General features: G+C 42.0%; 1 protein-coding gene across 12 annotated transcripts in view; it reads right to left on the bottom strand.

Moving 5' to 3' along the window:
- atp2b1a (ATPase plasma membrane Ca2+ transporting 1a) overlaps nucleotides 1-26458 on the bottom strand; it is a 64738-nt gene that overhangs the window by 11605 nt on the left and 26675 nt on the right. For 9 of the 12 annotated variants that reach the window (XM_048267961.1, XM_048267962.1, XM_048267964.1 and 6 more), the window contains 14 exons: nucleotides 26137-26351; nucleotides 25602-25844; nucleotides 24697-24938; nucleotides 24080-24317; nucleotides 15742-15921; nucleotides 15338-15425; nucleotides 15122-15228; nucleotides 14750-14941; nucleotides 12637-12850; nucleotides 12133-12344; nucleotides 11933-12040; nucleotides 10263-10451; nucleotides 9479-9565; nucleotides 3891-7060 (listed from right to left, as the gene is read on the bottom strand). In XM_048267961.1, the coding sequence (XP_048123918.1) occupies nucleotides 6656-7060; nucleotides 9479-9565; nucleotides 10263-10451; nucleotides 11933-12040; nucleotides 12133-12344; nucleotides 12637-12850; nucleotides 14750-14941; nucleotides 15122-15228; nucleotides 15338-15425; nucleotides 15742-15921; nucleotides 24080-24317; nucleotides 24697-24938; nucleotides 25602-25844; nucleotides 26137-26351 (2720 nt within the window). In that variant the 3' untranslated portion in view covers nucleotides 3891-6655. Of the gene's footprint in view, nucleotides 1-3890; nucleotides 7061-9478; nucleotides 9566-10262; nucleotides 10452-11932; nucleotides 12041-12132; nucleotides 12345-12636; nucleotides 12851-14749; nucleotides 14942-15121; nucleotides 15229-15337; nucleotides 15426-15741; nucleotides 15922-24079; nucleotides 24318-24696; nucleotides 24939-25601; nucleotides 25845-26136; nucleotides 26352-26458 lie in introns of those variants that run through there. The other 3 variants (XM_048267970.1, XM_048267969.1, XR_007196308.1) reach the window with 2 other exon arrangements.

Below are 26458 nucleotides of genomic sequence, written 5' to 3' on the forward strand. Positions count from 1 at the left end.
GTATACGTCGAAACATGTCAAGGTAAAGAAAAAACATCTACCAATATATGTGCATGTGATAAAAGAAAAAAATAACTTATGGATTCTGGACTTCCTAACCAACAGACCTCAGTATGTTAGGTTAGATAATCGCACCTCCTCAACCATCAAACACCCACCAGTGTACCACAGGGATGTGTGCTGAGCCATCTCCTCTACTCCCTCTTCACCTACGACTGCACACCTGTACAATGTGTACATGGCTCTAACACCATTGTCAAGTTTGCAGATGACACTACGGTGATTGGGCTCATCAGCAAAAACGATGGGACGGCCTACAGGGAGGAGGTCCAGCACCTAACATCGTGGTGCACTGACAACAACCTGGCTCTCAACACCAAGAAGACCAAAGAGCTCATTGTGGACTTCAGGAAGTCTAAAGCTAGCACACACACACCCATTCTCATCAACAGGACTGAGGTGGAGCATGTCACCAGCTTCAAGTTTCTGGGTGTCCACATCTCTGAGGACCTCTCTTGGACCCTCAACACCTCTACCCTGATCAAAAAGGCTCACCAGCGTCTCTTCTTTCTGAGGTCCATCTGTCTCCTCAGATCCTGGTGAGCGATCTACCCGATGCAACATCGAGAGCATCCTCACCAACTGTGTCACAGTTTGGTATGGCAACTGCTCTGCCCGACCGGAAAGCACTGCAGAGGGTGCTGAAAACTGCCCAACACATCACCGTTCCTCACTCCCCTCCATCCGAGGCCATCCAGAACAAGCGATGCTTGCGTGGCGGCGCATCATCAAAGACTGTTCTCACCCCAACCACAGATTGTTCACCCTACTCCCCTCCGGGAGGTGTTACAGGTCTCTCCGCATCCGAACCAGCAGGTTCAGAGAAAGCTGAAAGCAGAGAAACCCATCTATCCCATCCATCTATTTACAAATATGCATACTGTAATTATACTTACATAGCCATATTCTACTGCTTTTCATCCTGCACATACACTTATTATTAATACTATTGTAATGTTACTGTTTCTGCACTACAATGGTACTGTTACCACACTGCACATAGTTGTACATACTGTACATATCTGTCTATATGGTTTATACTAAATATCCATATTTATTCAGTTTTTCTGTAATATATTCTGTTAATACACTGCATATATCTATATTGTTCTTACTACTACTATAATGGTACCGCCACTACATTGCACATACCTGTACATGTTGTTCATACATTGTTCATATTACAGTACATAGCCATATTTATTCTGCTCTTATGCAACATATTTATATTTATATTTAATTTATGGTACTCTAAACCACCTTTTGCAAAACAACTGTATACTACTGTCTACACTGCACTATATTTCTTGTCCTGTCTATGCACCACCTGCCTATACTGTGTATATCACATTGCGGCTTTTCTGCTTTTTTTTGCACTTCTGGTTAGGCATAAACTGCATTTTGTTGTCTCTGTACTTGTTCTCTGCACAATGACAATAAAGTTAAATCTAATCTAATTTAATCTAAAAAAGTATCTGCCTCTGCTTTGCCTCTTTACGGATCATGCTATGAATAGCAGCAGCAATGTCTGCATAAGTTGAGACATTGTTATTGACCTTCTGGACCAGAGACATTCCATCAATGATTGTTGCTGTATTATATTCATCTGGAAGATTATCTGATAGTGATGCAAGTTTCTGCAAATGCTTTGCAAGTGCTGCTTTAGAGGTTTTCCTTGGGGTCCCCTCAGGTGTCGCCAATGACCATGGTTAAGGTCCAAGAGGGTGAGAAAAAACTTCTCTCATGTCCAGTCTTTAACATGATGGTCTTGCCATATGCCTGTGTTTTCTTTTTTGAATCATGCTCGTAAATGTCTTTCATTTTTGCTTTGTCAATGTATCATGGAATTTGTGCTTAGGTGTATCTGACTCCAGCCTCTATGTCATGATCTTTGCCTGTAGTATGAGCCTGAATCAGATCATCCCTAACCTCTTGTGTTGCTTTGCCTGCTGTAGATATGCAAATTAACTCATGTTCCTCTGAAAATGGATTGATCCAATTTCAGTTTCTGTCTCATCAGATCTAACTGTGTAGAATGTTTAAAACTGTTGTAAATGTATGTACTTGTAGATCAAGTCTTGGAAAATAGTTATTATTTCTTTTCAATGGAAATGATTTTAACATCAGATGAAAGACAATGTTAAGTATGATAATAATAATAATAATAATTGTACATAATGATAACAATGTGTAAAGTATGAATATTTTCACCAACCAGTTCATCTACATCTCATTCCCACATTCTTACTAGTCAAAAGTACAACTGAAATGTATAATGTAGATCATTTTAGCACCTGTGATGCATTTACCATAATTTCCCAACTATTAGCTGCTGCTATTTTGCAAAATTTCTTCAGCTATGAGGTTAATACATGGGGGCAGTTAATATGGTATATGGTTTTGTTTCTTTTAACTTCCATAAAACACTGTCCTGTGGCTTATACACAATACGGCTAATACACAGGAAATTACTGAATGCATTTCATGTGCCCTGGACATTATAAAATTATAATATTTATGTTAAGCTGGGTACATGTGGTGATGTGAAATTTTTTTGTGTGGTATTACTTGAATGTAAAGGTAGTGATTGGTAATCATGATGTTTTGATCTCTTGGAATATCTCTTCAATACAATACTAATTTACTGAATTTTGGGGTGTTTCCGAATAGTACATTTACAAATAGTAAATAGCATAGCAATGCAGACCTATGTAATCATTTGTATTTCAAGTCTCTGCTGGGAGGTAGGAAGGTATAAATACATTGATTAATGAAGTAGTGGGCATTTCAATTAGTGCTGCAACACGTTGTGTCTCTGAAGACGTAGATTTGCTCATTATTACACATAAATCTTGAATTTTATCAACCAAAATGAAGGGTAAAATCACATAATGATTCAAAAATATGTATGCCAACATCAAACACCACATATGCATCAGTAATAATGAGGTTTGGATTATTTTCTGGGCTCTGAGTGGTTTAACAAAAAAAAGCCAATAGGCAGAATTTCCTTTTTTTCAAATCAGAGGTCAACTTTGAAGGCCTGTACAGCCACAAAGCTACAAGATCCAACTTGCCATCATACCATTTTATACTCCAGAGATATGTAGCTTTCAGAAAAATGTAGTCAGAATTTAGTGACAGGTAGTGACACGCCCCTTTTTGAGCCTGTGGCTCATGGACTAAGTATGGCAGTAGCAATCTTTGGCAGTAGGCTTAGGCAGTAGGCCCTACAGTTTCCTGTCTCATCCCCACCCACTGAGCTAAATTGCAAAGCGTACAGGTCAGTCAGTGAGTGCTTCCACCATAGCATGAGTTATGACCATTCCGTTGAAGACAGTTTAGTGGACAGTGGATTAATAATCCATCATTTGTTTGACTGTCAACATATTCAACTATGACTCAATCAATGCATAACTTGTGCCTACCCAGACTTTAAAAATAACTGTTTCCCATGGGTAACTGCTAAACCTATTAAGAAAATCGAACGGCTGTGGCTTGTATTATGTTATGTAATGTTAAATAGGCTTGGTTGTTAGTTGGTCACTGTGGGAGATCCCCTACAGCACAAGGGATGCAAGACCTCCTGTGTATGTCTGTAGACAGTTGACAACAGCGCGCCTTAAAGAAGTCTAGACAGCCTTTACGTTTTCGTTTTGCTAATCGAGTCTAGTCAATGTAAATCATGACAGCTAGCTTGTAAAATATACTGCAAGTGCAAAGGTGACAATGATAGGAGAAAATCTGTAAAAAAAGTTAAACGCAGCACTTAATGCATGTAGATCAATGGAGTTGTATTTTAGTATGAAGGAAGGCCATGGTCCTGCAAATAGGCTAAATATTATTTTCTTTTATTCTTAAAAACCATACACATTACTCAACAAGTTTCAAATGTAAATCAAATCACGATAATCATTTACATTGCTTAAGATAAACAGACATGTAGTACTTTTTTATTTTCTTTCCAAATGTTAAGATAAAAAAATAATAAATCCATAAAACAGATGGATAAACATTCATTCCCATGACAGGAGGAAAGCTACAGAATAAAACGTATGGATTCCTGTTTCGTTCCATTTCCTTTTTATTTGCAAATCTCAAGCTGCTTTTTGTTTATCCAATAAAACAAGGAAACAAAAAAAAAAACGTATTCCCCCCAAAGAACTGTGAGATTGCCCCAACTGCTGAAAAATATATCCCTTACCTCATTCCACCCCCCACACCTTTCCCTTCAAGAGCCAGCTGAACAAGGGACTAACAGTCCAACCATGTAGCCTGGTGACTTACCTCTAATGCCACCCCTGTAGTTTACCAGCTACTTCACAATATGGAACAAAACATAACTTAACTGTGTGTTAGCATTACAACCATGAGCCTTTATTTAGAAAGCCCATTTCCTTTCATACCATCCTCCACCCTGAGTAGAATAGATTCAGAACAGAACCAAATCACAACCCCATGTTTGTAGTTAACCCCCCGACCCAATTGTGACTAATTTTTCATCAAATATCTCCCATCCCTCCCCACACACACACACTGTTCTGGTTCAGTAGGTTGAAAATTGTCATGAGTTTGTCCATAAAAATACAAAGATACATTTCATCTATGTGGTATTTCATCTGTATCAAAAGGTTGCTTTTATTTCCCAAGGGAGGTGTAGTTCAATAAAGTACCCTGTGCAGAGCTACCAGTGTATGCCTAAGATTTCTCCTTGCTTGGAAAAAAAGGTGTAGATTATTCTGCCATTTTTCCAGTATATCAGGTGTCAAAAAACAATAGTCTACAAATCAACTGCAGCAACATTTGGATGACTGGTCGGAGTCTTTCCAGATCAGATGAGGGGGAGAAGAAAACTTTTTTTTTGTTTTTTACCTTTTTCCATGTCAGCAAACCAGAACGCTTCAGGGAGCTTTAAAGTTTTCATTGAAAAGAAACCTTAAATATAAAAATAATAAAACGATGAAACAATATTCGAACAAAATAATCCACGCTAACTTTTTTCTCATTGACCATGACGACAGTTGAACTAGCTAAAGACATAAACTCCTTAAGTTAAAACTTAAAATTCTCTTTATATCATTTCATCCTTTTTTATATATTGTTTTCAAATTCAAACCTTTCCTAAGCCTGAGTAAACAAACCTTAATATGGTACATTGGCAGGGATGGATGCATCACCAAATAAAATGTGGACCATTTTTAGTTGAGTTTCAAGAGGGGGAAAACACAATATAGAGGAACAGTTTCCCCCGATGACAGCCATCTTATGCAAGAGTCCTGTGTTGTAAAAAGCTCTTTTAAAAACATGAGGAGACTCCTGTTGTGGCTGTCAGTGACGTTCCCTTTGAATCCTCTTCACACTATTGGAGGAAAAAGGAGGGAAAAAAAATGGAACCAGAAACTGGGCAGGGGGTCCCACCAACATGGAACACAAAGCTAATGTCAAAACATCTTCTTTTGAAAGCGATGGATTACTATAGAAATTTAAAGTCAGAGGCCCTGGTCCAAAAAAAATTCCTTATGCTAACCTCACGCTACCACATCACCACAACCTTCCCTGGACCTGCTCACCTCTGCTCCATACTGTACAAGCCTTAGTGTTGTCTATTTGGCTAAAAGGTTTCTATTTATCTACAAATATATAACGAATAAAACTTGCAGGCAAAAATAGTTTAGTTTCCATAGAAACACCCCTTTTTCCTGAAAATACAGCAGTATCTGAAATATTTCCTCTTTTTTTTAAATGCATTTTAAACTCTTACTTTTCCTGCATCACAGCAGGAAAAGCTCTATCAACCAACCAACGGAAAGAAAAAAGAAAAAGTATCTACAAACTTTGTAAACAGACCTGCTTAAAAAACAAACAAAAAACATAAATATTTCAAAATATGAACAGCCAACAGAGCAGAAGATTAAAGTGTTTGTTGAATGAGCAAAAGGACCAGAGAAAAATGTACACCATCCAGCTAAAGAAAATGATAAAGGATTTTTCGTCATTTGTTACAGCTCGTCCTTAAGCCACCAGGACGACTGCCACCCCCCACCCCTTCAAAAATAATATTAATAATATGAATAATAATAATAATAATAATAATAAAAAAAAATAATCAGGTCACTTTCACTCTGAGTTTAGAACCACCCTTCCCATAAAACCAAAACAAAAGACTAAACAAAAACAAAAACAATAGCAGTTAAAACAGATTTATTGAGGAGAGGGGAGTGGAGGCAGATAGAATGAGAGAGCGAGCCAGAGAGTTTAGACCCTTAAATTCTTGAAGAGGTGTTAAGAATGACTACCAAAATAAAAGTAAGAAAGAAAAAAAAAAAAAAAAAAGATCCAAACAAGAGGCCCTACATTCGGCTAAATGCGTGCTTAGGTTTCTATCCAGCATGGGCTGAGCTTTCCAAGTAGGATGCTCCGCCAGTGGCTCCTTCCACTTTGACCTCTCTCTCTCTCTTTCTCTCCCTCTCCCTCTCTCTGCCTCTCTTTCCTCCATCCGTCAAGCCTTCCTTTCCACCCGCCTCAGTTAGTCCTGCCTCTCGGGGCATGTTGGTGGAGAGGGCAGTGTGGGTGGGATCGGGAGCGAGGCGCTGGATCAGAGGGAGGTCTCCAGGCTGTGCAGAGGGCTGGCGGGGGCCGACGGCGAGGCCCGGGGCTTGCCGCTGTTGGCGTCCAGGAAAAAGTGCAGGCCGCTTTCCACGGCGTTATTGTTCTGGTTGGGCGAGGGCGGAGGTGGGGTGGTGGCCAGGGGTGTTGGGGTCGGGGTGGGGGTCGGCGAGGGGCTGGGTGAGGCAGTGGTGCCGCTGGCGTTGTTGTTGTTGCGCTTTGTGGGGGCGTCATCCTCGGCGTCCGTGTCGTCGATGAGGGGGATGTGCGGCTCGGAGTCTTCGATGCGGAACTCTGGGTGTGTCATGAAGTTGTGGATGGAGGTACGCGACTCGGGCTTCTCCAGCCCATCATAAGGACATAGGGAGCTACGGAATGCATTCACCACTCGGATCTGCAGGAGGGGAGGGCAATGAATGCAGACAATCAGTAATCAATACATTTGTGCTCAGTACTGTACTTATGAACGCACGCACACACACACACACACACACACACACACACACATAAAATCACACACGTGTCCACACAATTTGATATTACAAATCCAGGTTAAAACTTCAGGCAAATGGCCGAGCACAATATTATGTGTACTATTAATATTAGTTCCACCACTTTTATTAATATTATTGATTATTGATGGGGACAATCTGAGTAATGGGACAATCTGAGTAATTGATCAACCCTTACAACCTCCCAAGAGGTGTATGAAGTGTCAGATAGGGCCTCCTCATGCAATATGCAAGGACAAGCACACACACACACACGCACCCATACACACTCCCAAGGCTGGTGAGTTGAAACAGCTTTACTGATTTGGATTCCTTTGTTTTATCATATGCTATTCCTTATTCTTTTTGAGAGACAAAAGACCCTGATTCAAAGGCAGAAAGTAATAGCAATGAGAAAAGAAGAGAGAGAAAACAGAGGGACAGGGAAAGGGAGATTGTGTCTTACCGTGACTGTTCCAAATCAAATCAAATAGTTTTAAAAATAAATAAGTCTTAACACATTCAATGAAGTGGTTTCTTGTGAGACTCGAGAGTCTTGGCCAAATCAATTGAAAGAGTTTGAAGAAAGGACAGAGAGAAAGACAGAGACAGAAAGAGTGAAATCTACCAATAAGTAAAGTCAGGAAGAGGACAGAAGTTATTTGTCTGGCATGCTTAAGGAGGAGTAGGAGAGAGTGAGGGACTGAGATCAGTTCATTTGATTATGGTTGTGGAGAAGAGGGGGGAAAAAATAAACGCAAGAGAGACAACTTTCCAGAGAGCAGCCAAGCAGATCTAAAGCTGTACAGCACAAACAGAGAAAAAAACAACTGACAAACGAGACTCGAGACAGAGAGTGCGAAGAGAGAGAGAGAGAGAGAGAGAGAGAGAGAGAGAGAGAGAGAGAGAGAGAGAGAGGAGAGAGAAGAGAGAGAGACCCATGCAGAGCGGTGCTACCTTTTCCTTCAACAGTAGTAAACCTTTGAGTATAGCCCATGACACATTGCATTAAGGAGGAATCTAAGGAGGAATATGGCGTAGTCAGTGGTCAAGGCTTTTTGTGGGTTGTGAATGATTGACTTTTTGCAGTTGACCAGACACACAGGACACACTTGGGCTATATAATAAAATATGGTTATATTATATTAGAGTCAAGAGTAGAAGTCAGAATCAATGTGTGGTTGACAGCAGGGTACCTAGAAGAAAATAATGTTAGCATTACATATTCCATGAGCTGGGGGAGAAATTAATGTATTAACATGACTACTTCCATCTCCAAACCTGTAAGAGAATGGTTGAAGCAGAAGTGGCAGCCCTTTGTACAGGAAAACAAGATAAGTAGTGATGACTTCAATAAACATATTAATGTAATATTTCTGCAGTCTTCCTCGTAATGGATTTTTCCAGACAGACATTCTCGAACCACCTAAAATGCTATAAAAACTAAATATACTACAACAATCTACTCCTCAGGAGTGTGTCGTCTCACTGGACACACACACAGCCTTCAGGAAATCAACCCCAGGAGAAACCTATTAAGAGTCTCCAATGGGTCACACTCTCTATTCTAAATCTGGTGACCGTCAGAGACACATCAGCCAACATGGCCTTACACACACCCAGTTTCCTACACATCAGATTCTCCCTGACCACATTCAAGAGACATTGCCAGAGGAGAGCCGGTTTCATTTCACTCTCCTCTCCTATCTTATATATATATATATATATATATATATATATGTATATTGGTCATAGCCTTTGGGAGGTGACCATGGGCATATACTCAAATACATTTATAAAAACAGGGACTAGAGAGCGGCAACAGGGGGGAGGGCCGAGGCACAACAGCTGCAGACAGACTAGACATAGAGTCACTCTGCTGGAGGGAGAGAGACAGATATGCACATGTGCACAGTCAATCTAGCCCTGAGAGGGGGGAGAGAGAGACCCAGCCACAAGCTAGAGAGCAAAACGGTGGACAGACGTCAGGGGCGCAGCGGCGTCCGAATGGCACAGTAGACAACAGCAACGCACATTTATATTTACATATACAGTCAGAGAGATAACAGCCGTCGCACACTAGCAGCAATGTGGAGCATGTTTGCGCATTTGTTTGGTTTTGAGAGGGGACAGCATAGTGGGGGATATAAAGGGGGCATTAGGGAGAAATATGTAGAACGTTAGCGAATGTCGCCGAGGGGCGACATTGTTAATTTCATGCACTAAGGAAACACGCACTCACACCCCACAGCGGCAGAAGCGGTGCTGGCAGCAGTGGCAGTAGAAAAGGCTACATGTGAAGGGCTAGAAACATTGGTTACATCGTGCTGTTGGCTGGTGCTGGAGGGCTGGCGCCTGAGGGCCCCCTGAAAGGAAGTGCCACTCTGGAACGCATTGACTACATCCATCTGTAAGGAATCAGAGAGCGTGACAGGGGCAGAGCCCACAGAACGCACAGGAGAGAGAGAGAGAGAGAGAGAGAGAGAGAGAGAGAGAGAGAGAGAGAGAGAGAGAGAGAGAGAGAGAAGAAAGAAAACAATTGAAGGAGCAAAGAGAGAAAAAAAGAAGAAAAATTGAAATCAGAGAAGAGAGATGCAGAAACAAGAAGGGGAAAAAGCACATAAGAGAACACAGAAGAGAAGAAAAAAAGGCACCCAGTTTAAAGCCATTTCCAACAGAGTAAAATAAGTACGAGATAACAGCAGCCAAGAGATGAAAGAGAGGAAAAAAGGCACTGCTCAAAAAGGAGTCTGACCAGGAAAGTAGCCCTTAGCTCAATCTAGCCCTTAGCCCTATAGTCCTATGGATAACTGCTGGCTGCTTTTAAACATCCATTACATATCTGGGCCAAGACGGCAGGGTATGGCTTCTCCGCCTCAGCGACATGGAACATTTTACGGATGAAAGGTACAGACTGGCTCAGAATTGCTGAGGAGTCAGTAGGAATTGGAGGGAAACAGATGTGGGAATAAACAGATGGGGAGGATACTGTTTAGCTTGTAGTTCGTAGAGAAACTACTTGGCTAATTGAGAGGGAAATGGTGGTGGAAGAGGGCTTGGGAAAGCTGAGAGGAGAGAAAATTGTCTGGGCGCAAGAGGCAGTACCTGGGTCTGAATGCGGTTGAGGCCACGGAACCAGAGGATCTGGCCACGGCGCAGCTCACGCTCCGCGTGGTCGATCTCCTCCATTTCCTCCATGTCTTCCAGTTCCTCGGCGGGGATCTCATCCTTCTGCGTGCCGTGGCCCGCCGGCCTCAGGAACTTCAGCCAGCTCGTGGGAACTGAAGAGATGACCTACCAGAGCGCAGATACAACCAACTGAGTGAGGTAGTGCCTTTGCAACAGAACACTCAGGACTATAGCAATGTATGGACTAAAACAGAGGTAAACAATGCTACACGAACTGACAGAATACAGGTGCTTTTATTGCAAGTACCAGCGCAAGATCTTCGATTTGACATTACTTAGCAGAATTGGTTGATGTCAGTAATCTTAAACTATCAGTAACTATCAGTAGTGCAGACAGTATACTTACATGTACAGTATGACAATATTATTCCTAGTCAATCACAGATCAACTGCAAGACGATAGCATTACATGAATACACCAACAGGTGTTATGTATTTTGAGAATCTTTTCCCCATTAATTACCTGGACTGTGGCAGCCCACCATAGTACTACCTTATCTTGCCACAGCATTACAATGCATTTGAAATATCTTTAGACTTATCCGAGTAATTATACCTTGTCCCGCTGCTAAGGCAAAGCATCTCTGCCACGCTACCCTCTCCTGCTGTATGCATGTTAATTTTGAAAAGCTATGCTGACATAACTGGAATGAGTTTAAACTAGTAAAATTGTACTAGGCTTTAACCAACCGATTTGGTTTTATTGCACAACTGTGGACTCCATTTCTGACCCCTCAAATATTGTGCATTATTACATGGCTCTTCACAAGGCAAGTAGAACACTCCATTGGCTTGAATGGGATTTCCCAAAGTTCTACGGTAAAATATTTTCATGTAATTACCGCTGCAAACATATAATGACCGCTGTCAATGGCAACGGGTTTTGTGCTTCTGATACGTCCTTCATATCACTACGCAAGGACTGGAACTTCATTCAAAGTGAAAGCAGACGGTTGAACAGCTGTGTTCTAAAGAATGTTTGATTCAAGTTCAGCGTGTGTTGCGAACTATTTGTTTCTCAGCAAATGCCACGATGAACGGTAACAAATAGGCTAGGCTATGTAGGCTAAAGTCATATCGTGGGGAGTTTATTATTTCGTTTTGGCAAGTAGCCGTGTAATAAGCGGGATAATGTATAGAACGCCTTATTTTCCCAATAATGACCGGCGTTCTATACATTATCCCTTACATATTGAGGATTAAAATCAGGTTATCAGGTTGTATCAGTCCCACATGACTAGTAAACAAAGGACCAGGAGATCATATTCAGTCTGCTCACCAGGAGAACATAGTGTTGACTTGGGCACAGCCAATGCACTGCTCAGCAACTAATAATAACCCTACAGTGATGGAGCTGTAAACCAACACACATCTAATGCAATGTTTATAATACTACAGATGCTTAGAACATCTAAAGACTTGCTGATGGTTGCCAGCCGTGTTTATTTTTATGTCTGGAGCATTTAAGCCATTTGTCCTTACTTAACCACTAGGGGGAGCCCCACTACCACAGTCAAAACATGACTCCTTGCAGGTGAGCATTCTGTGGCCAGCAGTGATGATGAAGAACTAGTCTGGAGGCTTACCTGACCCCAGAGGAGACAGCCAAAGCCAAGGAAGACGCACCAGAGCCATTGGTCAATAGTGAGACCAACACAGCTAAAGGGCTTCCCTCCAAATTGCACAATGACAATCTGCCAAGAGGAAAAACGCTTGTTAATAAAGGGAGAGGAAAAAGCATGCTGTGGTCACCAAGTTCAGATTAAGAATCAGAGTGGTCCCCCACCTGGATGAGGAAGGTGCCAAAGACTATGCTGCAGAAGATGAGGTTGTTGAAGATCCCATCAAACACGTTCCTCTCGCCATGGATCTTACGGGCGTTGATCTCGTTGAAGAGCTGCATCATGACGAAGGTGTTAAAGACGATGGTATAGTGTTCGGAGGGTCCGGCATGGAGAGGGGCGTTTCTGCCGCTGTCGATGTCAAATATCTTCTCACCTGAGAAACACAAGCGTCATTAAAACAACTCTATCTGTCGACACAGGTAAAGGAAAAGTCTAATGAAGGGAAGTCTTATATTGGCAGGGTCATGTCATATGTCACAAGATTAGAAGAGATTGGTATCTGATTCTCAGTTAAAGTGAGGATGCACAGATACAGCACCGACCTGGTGGTCTGGAGTGAAGGAAATAGAACTAAAATTCCACGGTTGGGATCTCCCATAATAAGTAGTGTGTCACTATGATATGGTTTTTGTGATTTGGGAATGAGCAGGGTTGATTGATCTTACCAACAAAGAGCAGTGAGAAGATGATGGTGAGCTGGTAAACGGCATGGCCAAATATGTTCTTCATCATGGTCTTCGAGATAAGAGGCTTGTTGCGTCCATAAGGCTTCCTGAGTAAGAGGGACTCGGTGGGGGGCTCGGTGGCTAGCGCCAGGGAGGCGAAGGTATCCATGATCAGGTTCACCCACAGCATCTGTACCGCTTTCAGGGGAGAGTCCTGCACAGGGAACCCCGACAATATTACACACAAAATGTACATTCATTCAATTTACGGAGAGTAGCATTAGATTTAGCTGGATGACTGACAGCATTAATCTACATCTAAAAACAAGCTCTGTGGTTAGGACCAGAGTGTTTCTGTTGCAAACGGAGGTCTTCAGGTACATGCACGGATGCAACAGAATGAATTTTACAGTCAAGGTTATATGAATATCACGGTAAGCACTTTGTTTCACAAGGTATAAAAATGAAACCTTCTTGAAATATTACTTTTGTTTACAGATTTCAAGGTTTAATATGTGGGACCCCCAGGGATGGGAAAAGTACAGCTGGTGGATGTGTGAGGGATGCCAGTGGCGTGAATCCCGGCATAGGGCACGCTTCCCAAACTGGGGAGCAGTGTGATGGAGTGCCATCACTATATGTATGCGCTCTGACTGCCAAATCAACGAGCCTGGCAGTTTGGCGTTGCAGTCAAGCTGCAGGTTTGTTACCCTGGTGACCCGAGTTTGTGTTTGAGACAGAGTGGAGTGACTGCTCTCTCCCCTCGTTACACATATCCATCCAATGGTATATAGGTGTTGTTGAAGTGGCCACAGAAATAAATGTAGTTTTTTACCTTTATTATCAGGTTGAATATTTGTATAAAATAGGTTTCATTACCATTTCAAGTTGTTGACATAATTTAAGTAAGACTGGTTAAGTGAGTTGCATCATCATATACTGTCCTTTTTGTAGCATATTTGAAGAGTTCAGATGCAAAACCCTCCAAATCCGTCTGACCACTTTTCTTTTAAATGAGCATTTAAAATCTGGCTCCTATAGGTTTTTGCCTATAAATCGATATTTCATACCAGGAAGATGGTGGTATTTAGTGGGTTTTGAAGTAAAATTATTTGATTAACGTATACTATGTGTGGAGAGCAACCACTCTCCATCTTTATCTCATTTTTGACGTAGGTGGCATTTAGAGGGTTTTGCATCTGAACTCTTCATTTATAGAATATGTGGACAAAAACTTTACTGACTGAACTATATCAGTTTGTTTTGTTATTAGGCTGTTACTACTGTAAGTCTGATGCATATCTGACGTATTTCCTCGCCTAAATACGTTTTAAGAGGTCAACTGTAAAGTTCTAAAGTACTAAAGTTATGTTGGACGAAAATTGAACCTATATTTCAAATACCTGCCATTTTTCACACCGTAAAAAAGTCAGGTCACACAAGTGAGCGAATTATTTGTCTAGCAAAGGAATGGAAAAGACGCTTCTGACCTTGGCTCCCCTTCCCACCCGGCCCCTGCATTATCACACCACGCTGGAGCTCTGTGTCAGTGCGCAGGTCGCCAGCCAACCGCCTACTTGTCACCATTTCACAGCCACCATTTCCAATTGCTTTTAGCCTGGCTGAGCAGTAATTAGCAGCTGCCACCTTGAGCAAGGGACAGGCGCAAGTGACTAGGGTGGGCTTTTTCACCCCCCTTTCCTCCCTCTCTTCTTCTGAGAGAACGCGACTGCATGGATGAGTCAGGTCTGCGATAACTGAACTGTCTGACCTTTGGAGGTGAAAGACCATGTACAGGTTGAACCAAACGCCACAGAAAAGAACACAGATGTCCATTCACTAACTGTACAATCCAAGTTTAATTTAATGTCGCTCTGAGCTACTTGGTTCTCATCAAGCTAAAACAAGCTGTTCACTTGATGACTGTGAGCAAGAGTTTGTGATTATGTACCAGCATGTTGACCTAATTATTAATATTTATATATAAAGTTACAGAACATTCCTTACTTCCACCAATTTAGGATACAAGGACTTCATTCAGAACCGCTCCCGGTAATAGGTGTGTGTTTATGTACATGTATTTTCATAATGGTCATGGGCTCTGGGGCTGTACCTGTGTGATGCAGGCTCCAGTGAAGGCCACGATCACAGCTACCACATTGACGGTGAGCTGGAACTGCAGGAACTTGGAGATGCTGTCATAGACATTACGCCCCCACATCACCGCCCTCACGATGCTGCTGAAGTTGTCATCTGTCAGGATGATGTCCGACGCTTCTTTGGCCACGTCTGTGCCAGCGATGCCCTGTCAGAACAAAAGCACGCACACACACACACATGCACACACAGATGATCAGACCTGTCATGCAAACATGTCCATCATTTATTTGTATGTCCCCAGCAGCAAAACAGAGCATGCCCTTTTCTAAATAGTCCTTGTACTGGGGGGAGACCAGCAGGGATTTGCAACTGACAGGCTCGTTACCATAGCAAACCCGACGTCGGCTTTCTTCAAGGCGGGGCCGTCGTTGGTGCCATCTCCCGTCACCGCCACTACTTGTCTTTGCTCTGTGACGGTGCTGTCGATTATACCTGCAAAACAAAATCACTGTGTTAAACAGTGCCGTTACAGTGTTCTCTCAACAGCTCACCAAATCCACCCATGGTGGGCAGGTGGTAAGAGCGAACAAAATGGCCGTACCTTTCACTAGCGTGTGCTTATCTGTGGGGGAGGACCGGGCCAGCACTCGTAACTTGGGCCAGATCTTATCAATGCGTTCTTGTTCAATCTGGAAAGGACAACTAGATCTCAAAACAAGTCTCACACAATGTTCACATTTAGCCTTTTAACTACAGAAAATCAAAAATTGGTCGCACTCCAAATTTGTTTTTTTTTTTCCCCCCTCACTGATTTATTTTACTAGCAACAGGGGTAAGTGAACAAACGTTTCAGCCTTATGGCCTTCGTCAGTGTCACCCACAAGAAAACGAACGGGAGAGCGCGGTGTTTGCAAAAAAAAAAAGCCCTTTAACTACAACCATGGTATTAGTTATAACTAAATCACACTTTAGTAATCAAACCAATTTTTTGCCAATTTCTCTCACCTCTCCCTTCTCATTTCGGATGCGGCGGTTGAACTCTTTTCCCTCTAAGCAGATGAAGTCGTCGCCTGGCTGCAGGATACCACACTTGGTTGCTATGGCGCGGGCTGTGTTGATGTTGTCCCCTGTGACCATACGCACGGTGATTCCAGCACGCTGGCACTTCCTTATAGCATCAGGGACCTGAGTGGCAAAGCAATTGGGGCGTTGGCATCCTCTTCAGCATGCAAATAGGTCTACGTAAATATTTGGCAACTAAAAGCAGGATGTAATACTACTGGGGTCGGTTGCACAAACAATCCTTAAGTCTTCGCTTTAAGGGTTCAAATGTGAAGATAATTTACAGACAAATCGAAGCATTGATGAGTGCTGTTGACTGTAAAATGGTTTGTGTGTGACAGTTACACACATGTTCCGTGTTGTGCATGCATTACTTGAAAAGAACTAGCTCCAGTTATGTATGAACAGTGAAGGTAACGAACTCTTAAAAATGTGAAAAACGTGAACTTGAAGAAGTGAAAATTTAACAATATGAACTATGAAAATTGAACAACTTAAACATCTATCATGTGTGAACATGCTTAACAAAATAAGGTAACAAAACATGGGAACTAAAAGTGCATTACGAATATAATCAGTGGGAGCCCTGTGCTTGTTTCCCTGCAACAAGAAGGTTCCATCTGGGGGTGATGGAAGACAGTGACACCCTCAGTGTGTTTGAAATGTCCAGTCGATTCGCAATTTGGTCTTAGTTGCAGTCATTGCGAAAACCCGCCTCGCATAGATACGCAGGGGGAAATGGTAGCAACGTTTTCAGCGCTTTTACGGCTATCTCGGGATATTCTGCTTTGGTTTTCGTTCAAAAACCCGCCAGGGCTGGAGGTTTCCTCATAGCCTACATACTCTTAAGACCACCGTTATTTGCAATTTCGATCAACTGCTCTTCCTCCTGCGCTGACAAGTTAGGACTATTCTGGATAATGACAAATGGGTTGCGGACACACTCATTGGTTTGCCGTGGATCTTTGGAGGATGGGAAGTAATGCTCAAACTCATTTGAAAGCAAACAAGGTGATCGGCGCACCAGCTGCGAGAGAAAGGGCCCTGCCTCAGTCTCCCCAAAACCCCACTACTGTTTGGAACATATCAAATACACCCCGATCCACTCGTCGTACCCACAAATCAAGCTTGGCTTTAAATGCAGCAACTTTATCTGCCAGTTTAAAGACAGTCGTCATTCTCCCCTGCAGTGACAGGTTGAGGTCATTAAGCAACCCGAATATGTCACACAGGTAAGAGAGTTTTGACACCCAGCCCTCGTCACTAAAATATGCAGCTAACGGTGACTTTTTTCTGTAAGAAATCTCTGCAGCGGCTCTCGCAACTCAAACACTCTGGCCAGTGACCTGCAACCAACCAACTTGGATAGCGTACCATGGTGACCCATTCACCCTCTCTAACAACTGTGCCTCAATATCCTCTGACATATCATCAATTCGCCTATGGACAGTGCTTGCAGAAAGCGGTACCTGAGCTATTTTTTTAGTCCCCCCCCCTAAGGAGTTCATTGCACATGCCTTTACCAGCAGGCAGAATTAACTCTTCCCCAATAGTAAAGGGCTTCTTCGATTTAGCAATCCGACTAGCCACTATGAGGCTTTTAGCGCAGCCACGTTCACCGACTAGTGCTTTACGCACTAGTTTTTTGTCCTTCTTGCTCGCGTTTCTTACGCTCAAAGAACTCAAGGGGTTTGTCCTTAAGTGTAGGATGCTTGGACTCTAGATGTCGAATTAGCTTTGATGGTTTCATTGCTTCGTTTGACAACTTATCGCTAAATACCACACATAAAGGACTTGGTGCATCGGAAGTCACGGTCTCTGCGAAACCATATTTTAAATATGACTTCGTCATATTTCGTATTGAATGACCCCTTCTTTTTCTTTGAGGTATCTGGCTCACCATCGTCAGTGGGTATTATTGCGAATGTGACATTATTGCGAATTAAATTGAGTTTATTTAGTTTGCATGCATTTTTTTTTTAAACTCTTGTCGTAGGCTACGGCCCGGTTAGGAATGTCCCACGGCCCGGTCCGGTGGTTGGGGACCGCTGCTTTAAGCAAATATGCTCACTAGCTCACTATGCTCACACAGTGTATCACTTCTCCCCACGAAAGGGCCCCTTCATATTTAATCTGATGCCAGACATCTCTGGTGCTTCAGTGCTGCCATGGCTGATAAGAGGCTTGTCACAGAGTTCACTTCTGCCCCGCCAGACCAAGATTAATGGGTCATGACCTACCATACTACAGCATACTATATGATGTAATTGCAAAGCATTATGGGTGACACCCATACTGTCACACAGCAGACACATTTCCCACTCTGAGGCAAAACCCTACAGTAATGGTGTAACTCAGGGGTGGGCAAACTTTTTGGCTCAAGGGCCACATTGGACACAAATTGGCCAGTGGCCGGCCGCAAATACTGCTAATTTGATGACGTTTAACAAATGTATAAATTGTGCACTGTCGCTTTAAGAACAATTCACGTTTAGTTCTCAAAGATCTTCTGCCAGCTCCGCTCCGGTGGCTAGTGCTGTACCTATGGCTGTGCCCTCTCAGTTTATAAATGGTCAATAGTGGGAACTACTGTTGCCTTCATGATTTCCTTTTTAAAGTTTCTTATAAGGAGGAGTTATCAATTGTCAACAATGACAAGCCAGCTGGAAATTGCCGCTCTCTCTCCCTCTCGTGAGCGCTCAGGCGTGTTCACAATTAAATGGAGTATCATAACATTCAAGTTAGATCTGCTGCAAAGGACATAACAAAGAGTAGGCCAGTCATCTCTATGTTACATGATGTTTTGACATTGTAAACATTCTCTAAGAAGAGTGAAAAGAAGTTTGCAGTAAAGCTAAAATAGCGAGCAGCCCGATAACCAAATGAAATGCTCGGCGGGCCGGATTATAGTGCTTGGCGGGCCAAATCCGGCACGCAGTTTGCTCACCCCTGGTGTAACTGACCTGAATTTGTGCACTGGCGGGTGAATTTGGTTAACTTACCAGCCACTGTGGCGGGTAATTAGATATACCACAAATATACAGATATGGGTTGATAGTTAAAAATAATTAAGTGTCTCGTAGGGATCGTGTAATGTCATCAGTAGCCTATAGGGGTAAATCGCGCTGATTTGAAGTTATCTACAATAACTACCAGTGAGCCGCAGTCTCCCCCGCAGCGCTTCACTTTTTGGCTCTACCATAGTAGGGCTGAAACGATTCATCGAGTTACTCGAATCGATGACGTCGACGCAAAAAATACGTCGACGCAAAATATGAGTGTCGATTCGTCAAGCATTACATGTGCTGCTAAATATTTTTAATTTTACACCTTCAGTGTTTTCCATACGTTGACTAATCTGTGCCTGGGCACCACGAAATCAAAACCGGCCACCACACATTGATGTTCTATGTTGTAGTCCTACTATTTAAATTAAAGATAAGATAATTTCATTGAGCTGCACTTTTTACTCACACAGCCTTTCCTCGCCCGCCCGCTCTCTCTCTCAGTATCTTGAGCCGCTGCTCCTCCTCTGCATGTGATTTAATAACAAATTATTCACGATTGTTTAAGGATTGTTGTTGCCACATAGAAGCACTGCATAGAACACAGTGGGCTAAATTGCTATTAAATCCGCTTAGCATCGTCGTGACCATGCTGCGCAAATTTGTTCAAAACTACAACATTAAAGTTAAGGTAAACTCTGCTAAGGTATTATCACAACATAGTTTAGTCTCCTCAATGTACTAAGTTAAGTTACAGTTTGCAATCAAGCAGTATTTCAAAGCTAACGTTAGAATACTGTTTGGATGTCAAGTTTAGCATGCTTACTTGCAGCTGCTTGTATTCGTTACTCAGGCTCATTTTATTGACTCTGAATGTTTGCAAAATCCCGATGTAAATGGAAAAGTGTTTTCCAAGACTCAAAAGTGCTTGTCCAAAGGAGAAGTATGAACAGTTATTTGAACTAACTACGTTATGAATTGCATCCACACATCAGCAGCCTTTTAACTGTGTTAATGTTAATTGCAAGGATTCCCACACAAACGTCTTAAAATGACTTTATTGAATGCTACCTCTGACTAAGAATGCACGAGTGCAGAATGTCTATGGAGCTGTACCCCTCAAAATCCACTTTTCTCGGGATATAATTTTTTTTCAAGTAATTAAGTGAGTAAGTGAGTATTGTATTCGAAAGGGAAGGCAAAGAAAATACACTTGGTTGAGTATTATATTTTTTAAAGTCACTTAATTGTTCTAAAAAGCCTTTCAAATGTGTCAATGACGTCATTCATTAGCACAATGCTAGCGTGTTATGTGCAACAACGACCCAACCTGTAAGAAATCAAAAGGACATAAGTACTCGTTCATTCAACTTTTGACCTATAACCCATGTTGAAGTTATACAAACTACAATCAAATCTGAGATTTGTCAACGACAATCAGGTGAAAGAGACAAATTTAGCCGTCTAGCTCCATTGACTCCCATTCATTCTGCACTCATGGCGATCGCCCCCAGTGGAACTCTGGTGGAACTGCATCCAAAATTCGGTTCAATGAGTGGCAAGGCTCTCCGTAGACGGGCTCTGGCCTTAACAATCTTTGGTGATACATTCTAAATTTAGCTGGCGCGATGGCTTAGTCAAGATATCCATAAATGGCAGAGAATGTCTAAAGTTTACAAGTAAAGTTTTGGGATCATTACATACTCAAAAAGGAAAAGAACAAGCATCTGAACCTAAATATCCACTTCATGCTGTTTCACCAAGCATAAAGTAGGCTAGGCTATTTATCAATCTATCTAGCCTATCCATCATCTATCTACGTAGCCTATACATGGATTTCTATGGAACGTCACGAAAACATGCATGCGCAACCAAGAGGCAGAAAGCACCATAGAACAGTTTTTGCGCTGAAAACTGCACAAATTCAAAATTACGATGGTTAGAGAATGTTAAATATGTTCAATATCCCTAACAGAATGCATGTCTTCGGCAACAATGACAAAATACGATGTTATATTCATAATCCAAATGAACGTCAAACTTTGAAATATAGTCTGAAATGAGATGTTATTATCATTGAGACAACAGGGGTATACAAAAAATCCGATTGTAGCACAACAGCCCGACTATTTAGGTTAAGTTTATAACGTTGTGGACAGCCACCAAGCGTCTTCTGCCTCACGGCTGCGCGCGCATCTAGTTTTGTTGGTAAACGGGAAACCCGTGTATAGCCTACATTGATGTTGGCTGATTTTAATCACATACTATATTTGTAGCGATGTCATGATAGCTTGTTTAGCTTTGATGTTTTTAACTAAGTAAACTTATTCACGTTCAATTGCAAGACAGTATGCCTAAAAAAGAACCCCTTACACACATGCATGCACCCTCATCTTTCCTCACACACCGCACGCGTGCACACACACACAGGTTGCTAGGTTACCATAGCAAATAGGCTCACCCCAGAAATTATTTTTTTAGTAGCCTAATGGTAAAATTATTTGTTAGTAGCCTAATGGTAAATGCTGCAGGTGTAGAAATCTACATAAAACAGATATTTATGTTGATGTCAGGTCTAGATTACAGCATGAAACTTGTTGTAGGCTACATAATAATACATTAAATTGCTTTTCCTCTTCTCCCTCCCAGCACTTCACAACATAGTATGGACAGCTTTGTTCGCCCAGCTAAGTCATGCACAAGAGGCTGCAATTTTATAGAGGGCATTTTGAACATTATTTAATTGATGGCACTGGCACTTAAAAACACTAAATGGGTAAATTGCAATAAATGGGCTTAGTTTTGTAGCCTAATGTTGGAGTTAGAATAAATACCTCTGTGCCAATTGCTTGATCATTTTACAGCCATGTCATTTTCGTTATGCATTGTGTTTTGGTTGTTTAAAAATGAAAAAAAAAAAAAAAAAAATTACCCGATTAATCGATCAATAAAGTGCTAGATTAATCGATTACCAAAAGAATAGATAGCTGCAGCCCTATACCATAGGCACACAAAGTGCGTCCAAATTCACCCATTCTTCTCTGTTGAACTACTTGCTAAGTACTCATCACACAAAGATCACATGAAAGAGCATTTTCTCAGCTTTTAAAAAAATGGTGCTAGCTAGCCACTATTTGGTGTGACAAACGTTTTTTCTAGAAATGTAATCCATATTCTCTGCGCCCATCTCCACACCCATTTGTCTCGGTGGAATAGCTCACGAACTCTTCACTCAACACATGACAAATTGCATCTCTGAATAAACAGCAGACCTTTACGAACACAAAAGGTGTAATGCATTACTGTGTACAATAAGCCATTCCAGAGTAATATGATTTTGATTGTAGAAAATTTCAACGTGGTCTCCAACTTTGGGCTTTAAGCGTTTCTTAAAACTGAGCTGTGCTTAAATCGCCTAGATATCTGTAAAATCAGAAGATATACAGCTCATGGCTCATAATTATTTATTTTCACAAAATGCTAAGCATGCATTTCAATTTCTTAAAACTGAGCTGTGCGTAAATTGGTCAATGCATGATTTCATAACAGGCCAAATAGAAAATAAAATGTTAAATATAGCCTAGATATCTGTAAATATTAAAATCAGATGAAGGCTACACAATATAGTTAGATCAAGTTGGATAGCCCCAGAACTTATACCAATGGATTGTGTCTTAAAGGAGCCACACCACTTTTATGACACTATGGCATATGAATGCTGTTCTGTAGGTTTAGAGAAAAATTCAGCACATTTTACTCATATCGCAATAATACTGATAACCGTGATAATTTGATATCATGACCAAAATGTTCATACCGTATCTCTAGTGGCTGGTGAAACAATTCAGTGGCTGGTAGATTTTGGAATCCACCAGCCACAGTGGCAGGTGGACAAAATATTTCATTTCCATTCCTGGTGTAAGCCCATTAACCCTCTATACCCCAGTGGAGGGTTTTCAAATATTTCAAAAACATTATTTCAGAAACATTTAAAATAACCAAGAATAACTAAAAATCTAATGAAAAGTGTCAATTGTAAGTTTCTTTCAGTTTAAAGATTAGAAATGGCTCTTTCAAATGATATATGATCCATTATGAAGTTTCCCATAGATGGCCATAGGCCTACTCACTTACAGTCTCAAAGTCTTTCACTAACAAAAAGTTATAAATATGGTTCACATATTTCTGTATTAGAAGCTGGGAAACAAGATACTATATCAGTTCTGATTTCATTGAAATAGACTGGCATATCTTGCACTTATTTGGGATTTAGCTAGACAGTTGAGCCTTACAGCTAAAAAATGATGAGGATATGAACTAACGTAGGCCAGCAAGCATAGTGCATTAAACCGTGACTCATTTGACTAAGCATGTCACCAAGAACAGGGACTGTTAAACCTGACATGGATTTACGTTTTGTTATTACATGCACATAATTTATCTAAACTTGATCAGTTGATGACAATGAACCTGTTGCACTCGTTCACTAACCTTCAACCTATCCTGTGCTAACATTACGAGTCTCAGACTAACGTTACCTCAGTGAATGCATGAGTGAAGGTAGCAAATTAGCAGGCTATTTTTTGTAATCACAAAGATGACGAGACACTGGCCTACTTGTATACAAATACATTTTCCTGACATCCATAAGCAGAAAACACAACGGTGGTTCCCGCTTTGGTTATTATAGTCAACATAAAAACTCATTGAGAGAGAACAGATCCATAAGTAGTAGTTTGCAATAACTATCTGTAAGTGGGATAACGATAATGTTAGCTTTACTGTACATGCCAGAAAGGAGTAATGTTAATGTTATGTGTTAATATATAATTGCTTTAATTGCTAACGTTAAATATATTACACTTTCATGATTTTATTTTGTCATTTTCTTACATTAATATGATTGTCACTGACATCAAAACATGGTGGATGCACATCAATACTATTTCATCTAATGAGAAAAGACGCGGACGCTTGTTAGAAGCCATAACTCCACAGGCACCGTAAGTCCTCAGCCAGTCAGTCAACAGGCTAAACTCAAAAATACCGGAGAAATGTCAATAGCGACCTAGCCATTTAAGTGTGTCAAAATAAAAGTCTGATGTTTATGTATCCACTAACGCTGTATTATTTCATGTATGAAGGTTATACTGTAGCAGATGTCTCTTTAAGAATTGCGGCCGGCCGCGGCCATTACAGAAGAATATAGAACGGCCGTCGACGGCCGCTATGGGGTATAGAGGGTTAAAAACCATGGCCATTTCCAGAGCCATTACCTCTGGCCTGACCGGGTCCTCGATGCCCACTACGCAGATGCAGGTGAGGCTGGTGAGGATGTCCGTTTCATTGTCCCAGTCCGGCTCTCCGTCTGCGGCGGGGAAATCGCGGTAGGCCATACAGATGGTCCTAAGGCCCTCTGAGGCCATAGGCTCAATCACCTTCTTGACCATGTCATCCCGGTCCCTAGGCCGGAACACCCGTGCCTCACCCGAGGCGGTCAGGATCTTACAACACCTGCATGAGAGAGGGGTCGGGGTAAGAGAGTTAGAGAGAAAATGAGAGTGTGTGTGTCTGTGTGTGTGTGTGTCTGTGAGAGTGTGGTCATTTCCCCTGAGGTAATACGGCAGAAACCCTGCAGCAAGCTCCTTGTTAGAGGAGTGCATTAGACCGGCACATTTCTGGGGGAAATTGCTGCTCTCACTGCGGTCTTTGCCAAGCTTGGAGGGAAAGGCTTTAGTGCAAAGCCTTGCTGCAAAGCTCCTTAGCGTAAATAAACACAGGCAACTTATGACTTTTAGCTGATATTCATAGAGTGAAATTCACAGTAGCAAAGAGTAAGTAGCCGAGTGAAACGTGAAAAAGAAAAGAGGTTGGGGGGTAAATTGCTGCTTACTTCTTGAGGAGAATCTCTGAGGCGCCTTTGCTGAACATCCGGAAGCTTCCGTCAGCATTCTTCAGCACGGTGCTCATGGATTTTCTGACAGAGTTGAAGGTGTAGACTTTGTAGAGTTTCTCCTCAGGGATCTCGTTCCGTATTGCTTGGTAGTCCTTTTTCAAGTCCAACACGAAGCCCAGCAAGGAACATTCTGTTTTGTTGCCCACCTGACGAGGCAGGCCACCCTCTTTCTCCGGTGGCTAGAAGAGGGGAGAGAGGACACACACACACATCGAATCACTGAATCATCGGCTCCCTGTTCTCCATGCTCTTTTAGAATCTCAGACCCAGTGTGTCCTGAACTAATGCACCAACTCTTGTGGTGGAGGAAGATAAACAGAGGCTCCAGCCAGGCCAGACAGCACATTAAGGCAAGGATGAGCGAGGATCGACAGCATGGACTGAAATTTTCACTTCCAGTTGAGCTCAAAGATATGGAGGATAAGGAATATGCAACTAATGTAAGTTGCACACCTCTCTGTTCGATATAGAAAATTACTACAAAGCAACTTTACACACATCCCAATGCAGAAAATAATTATTGACAAACTATTGTGTCGAACCCAATTTATCGTGCTATGTAAATGAAAATCAACAATCAACCTCAGCTACTGAGAATGTTGAGCGACTTGCTCTGTGCAATTCTCTGTTTTGTTTACAGTGTAAAAAAATATTTTAATATTTAGGCGCAAACAAGTCCAGACAAGTCCAAGCTTTAACATGCAGAATTGAAACCACAAAGGGCTTCAGCGCTGCATTTTTGCTATGGTGTTGGATTTCTCTCATAGACGCTATCTAGCTAAGATCAGTATATCCAGATAGTGAACCACCAGCTTCTACAACGTCAGCACAGAGATCCTCACCATGATTTTGGTAGTGTAGGCAGAGTTGACACTGATGCCCACAATGAGCAGGTCCAAGATGGTCGCTGGGATGGTATCCGCCACGGGTATCCTCCTGTGGTGTTTATCAGCCAGGTACGCCTGCACCACAGTCATCCTGTTCATAGTCAAGGTACCTGTCTTGTCGGAGCAGATGGCAGTGGCGTTGCCCATGGTTTCACAGGCGTCGAGGTGCCGGACCAAGTTGTTGTCCTTCATCATTTTCTAGAAACACAAAAACAGACACACACACACACACACACACATCATTATGTTGCACTTTGTAAAAACCACAAAGTTGATTTACTTATTGCAAGTTAAACCAGTACAGGTCCACGTTTGTGGTGAGCTGATTACTAACGCCAGCAAAAGGCAGTCAGCTCCTCATTTGATTAGTCAGTGTGGTCCCGCAAAGAAGGATCAGTGAGTGTTGGTTTAATGCACTTGGTGGGGATTGGTCACGGACACCAGCGTTCTGTGGTAAGCCACTAGTGAGGTGACAGGAAGAGGCTCTTACTTTAACTGAGTAAGCCAGCGAGATGGTGACTGCCAGGGGTAGGCCTTCAGGAACAGCCACTACCAGCACGGTGACGCCAATGATGAAGAACTTGACGAAGAACTGGATGTAGATGGGAGTGCACTCCTTAACCCACGGCAAGCCCTGCACCCAGAACGTGTCGATGGCGAAGAGAGCCACCAGGATGACAACTGTGATGGCCGACATCAAAAGGCCTGGAAAGAACAAATACATACACAAACTCTAATTCATCACCATACAACTGCTATTATTTTACACATTAATGAAAAGGATGGGAGTGTCCAAAATCAATGGGTCTTAC

The sequence above is a fragment of the Alosa alosa genome, chromosome 17, assembly GCF_017589495.1.
Source record: "Alosa alosa isolate M-15738 ecotype Scorff River chromosome 17, AALO_Geno_1.1, whole genome shotgun sequence".
In the NCBI taxonomy this organism is placed as follows: domain Eukaryota; kingdom Metazoa; phylum Chordata; class Actinopteri; order Clupeiformes; family Clupeidae; genus Alosa; species Alosa alosa.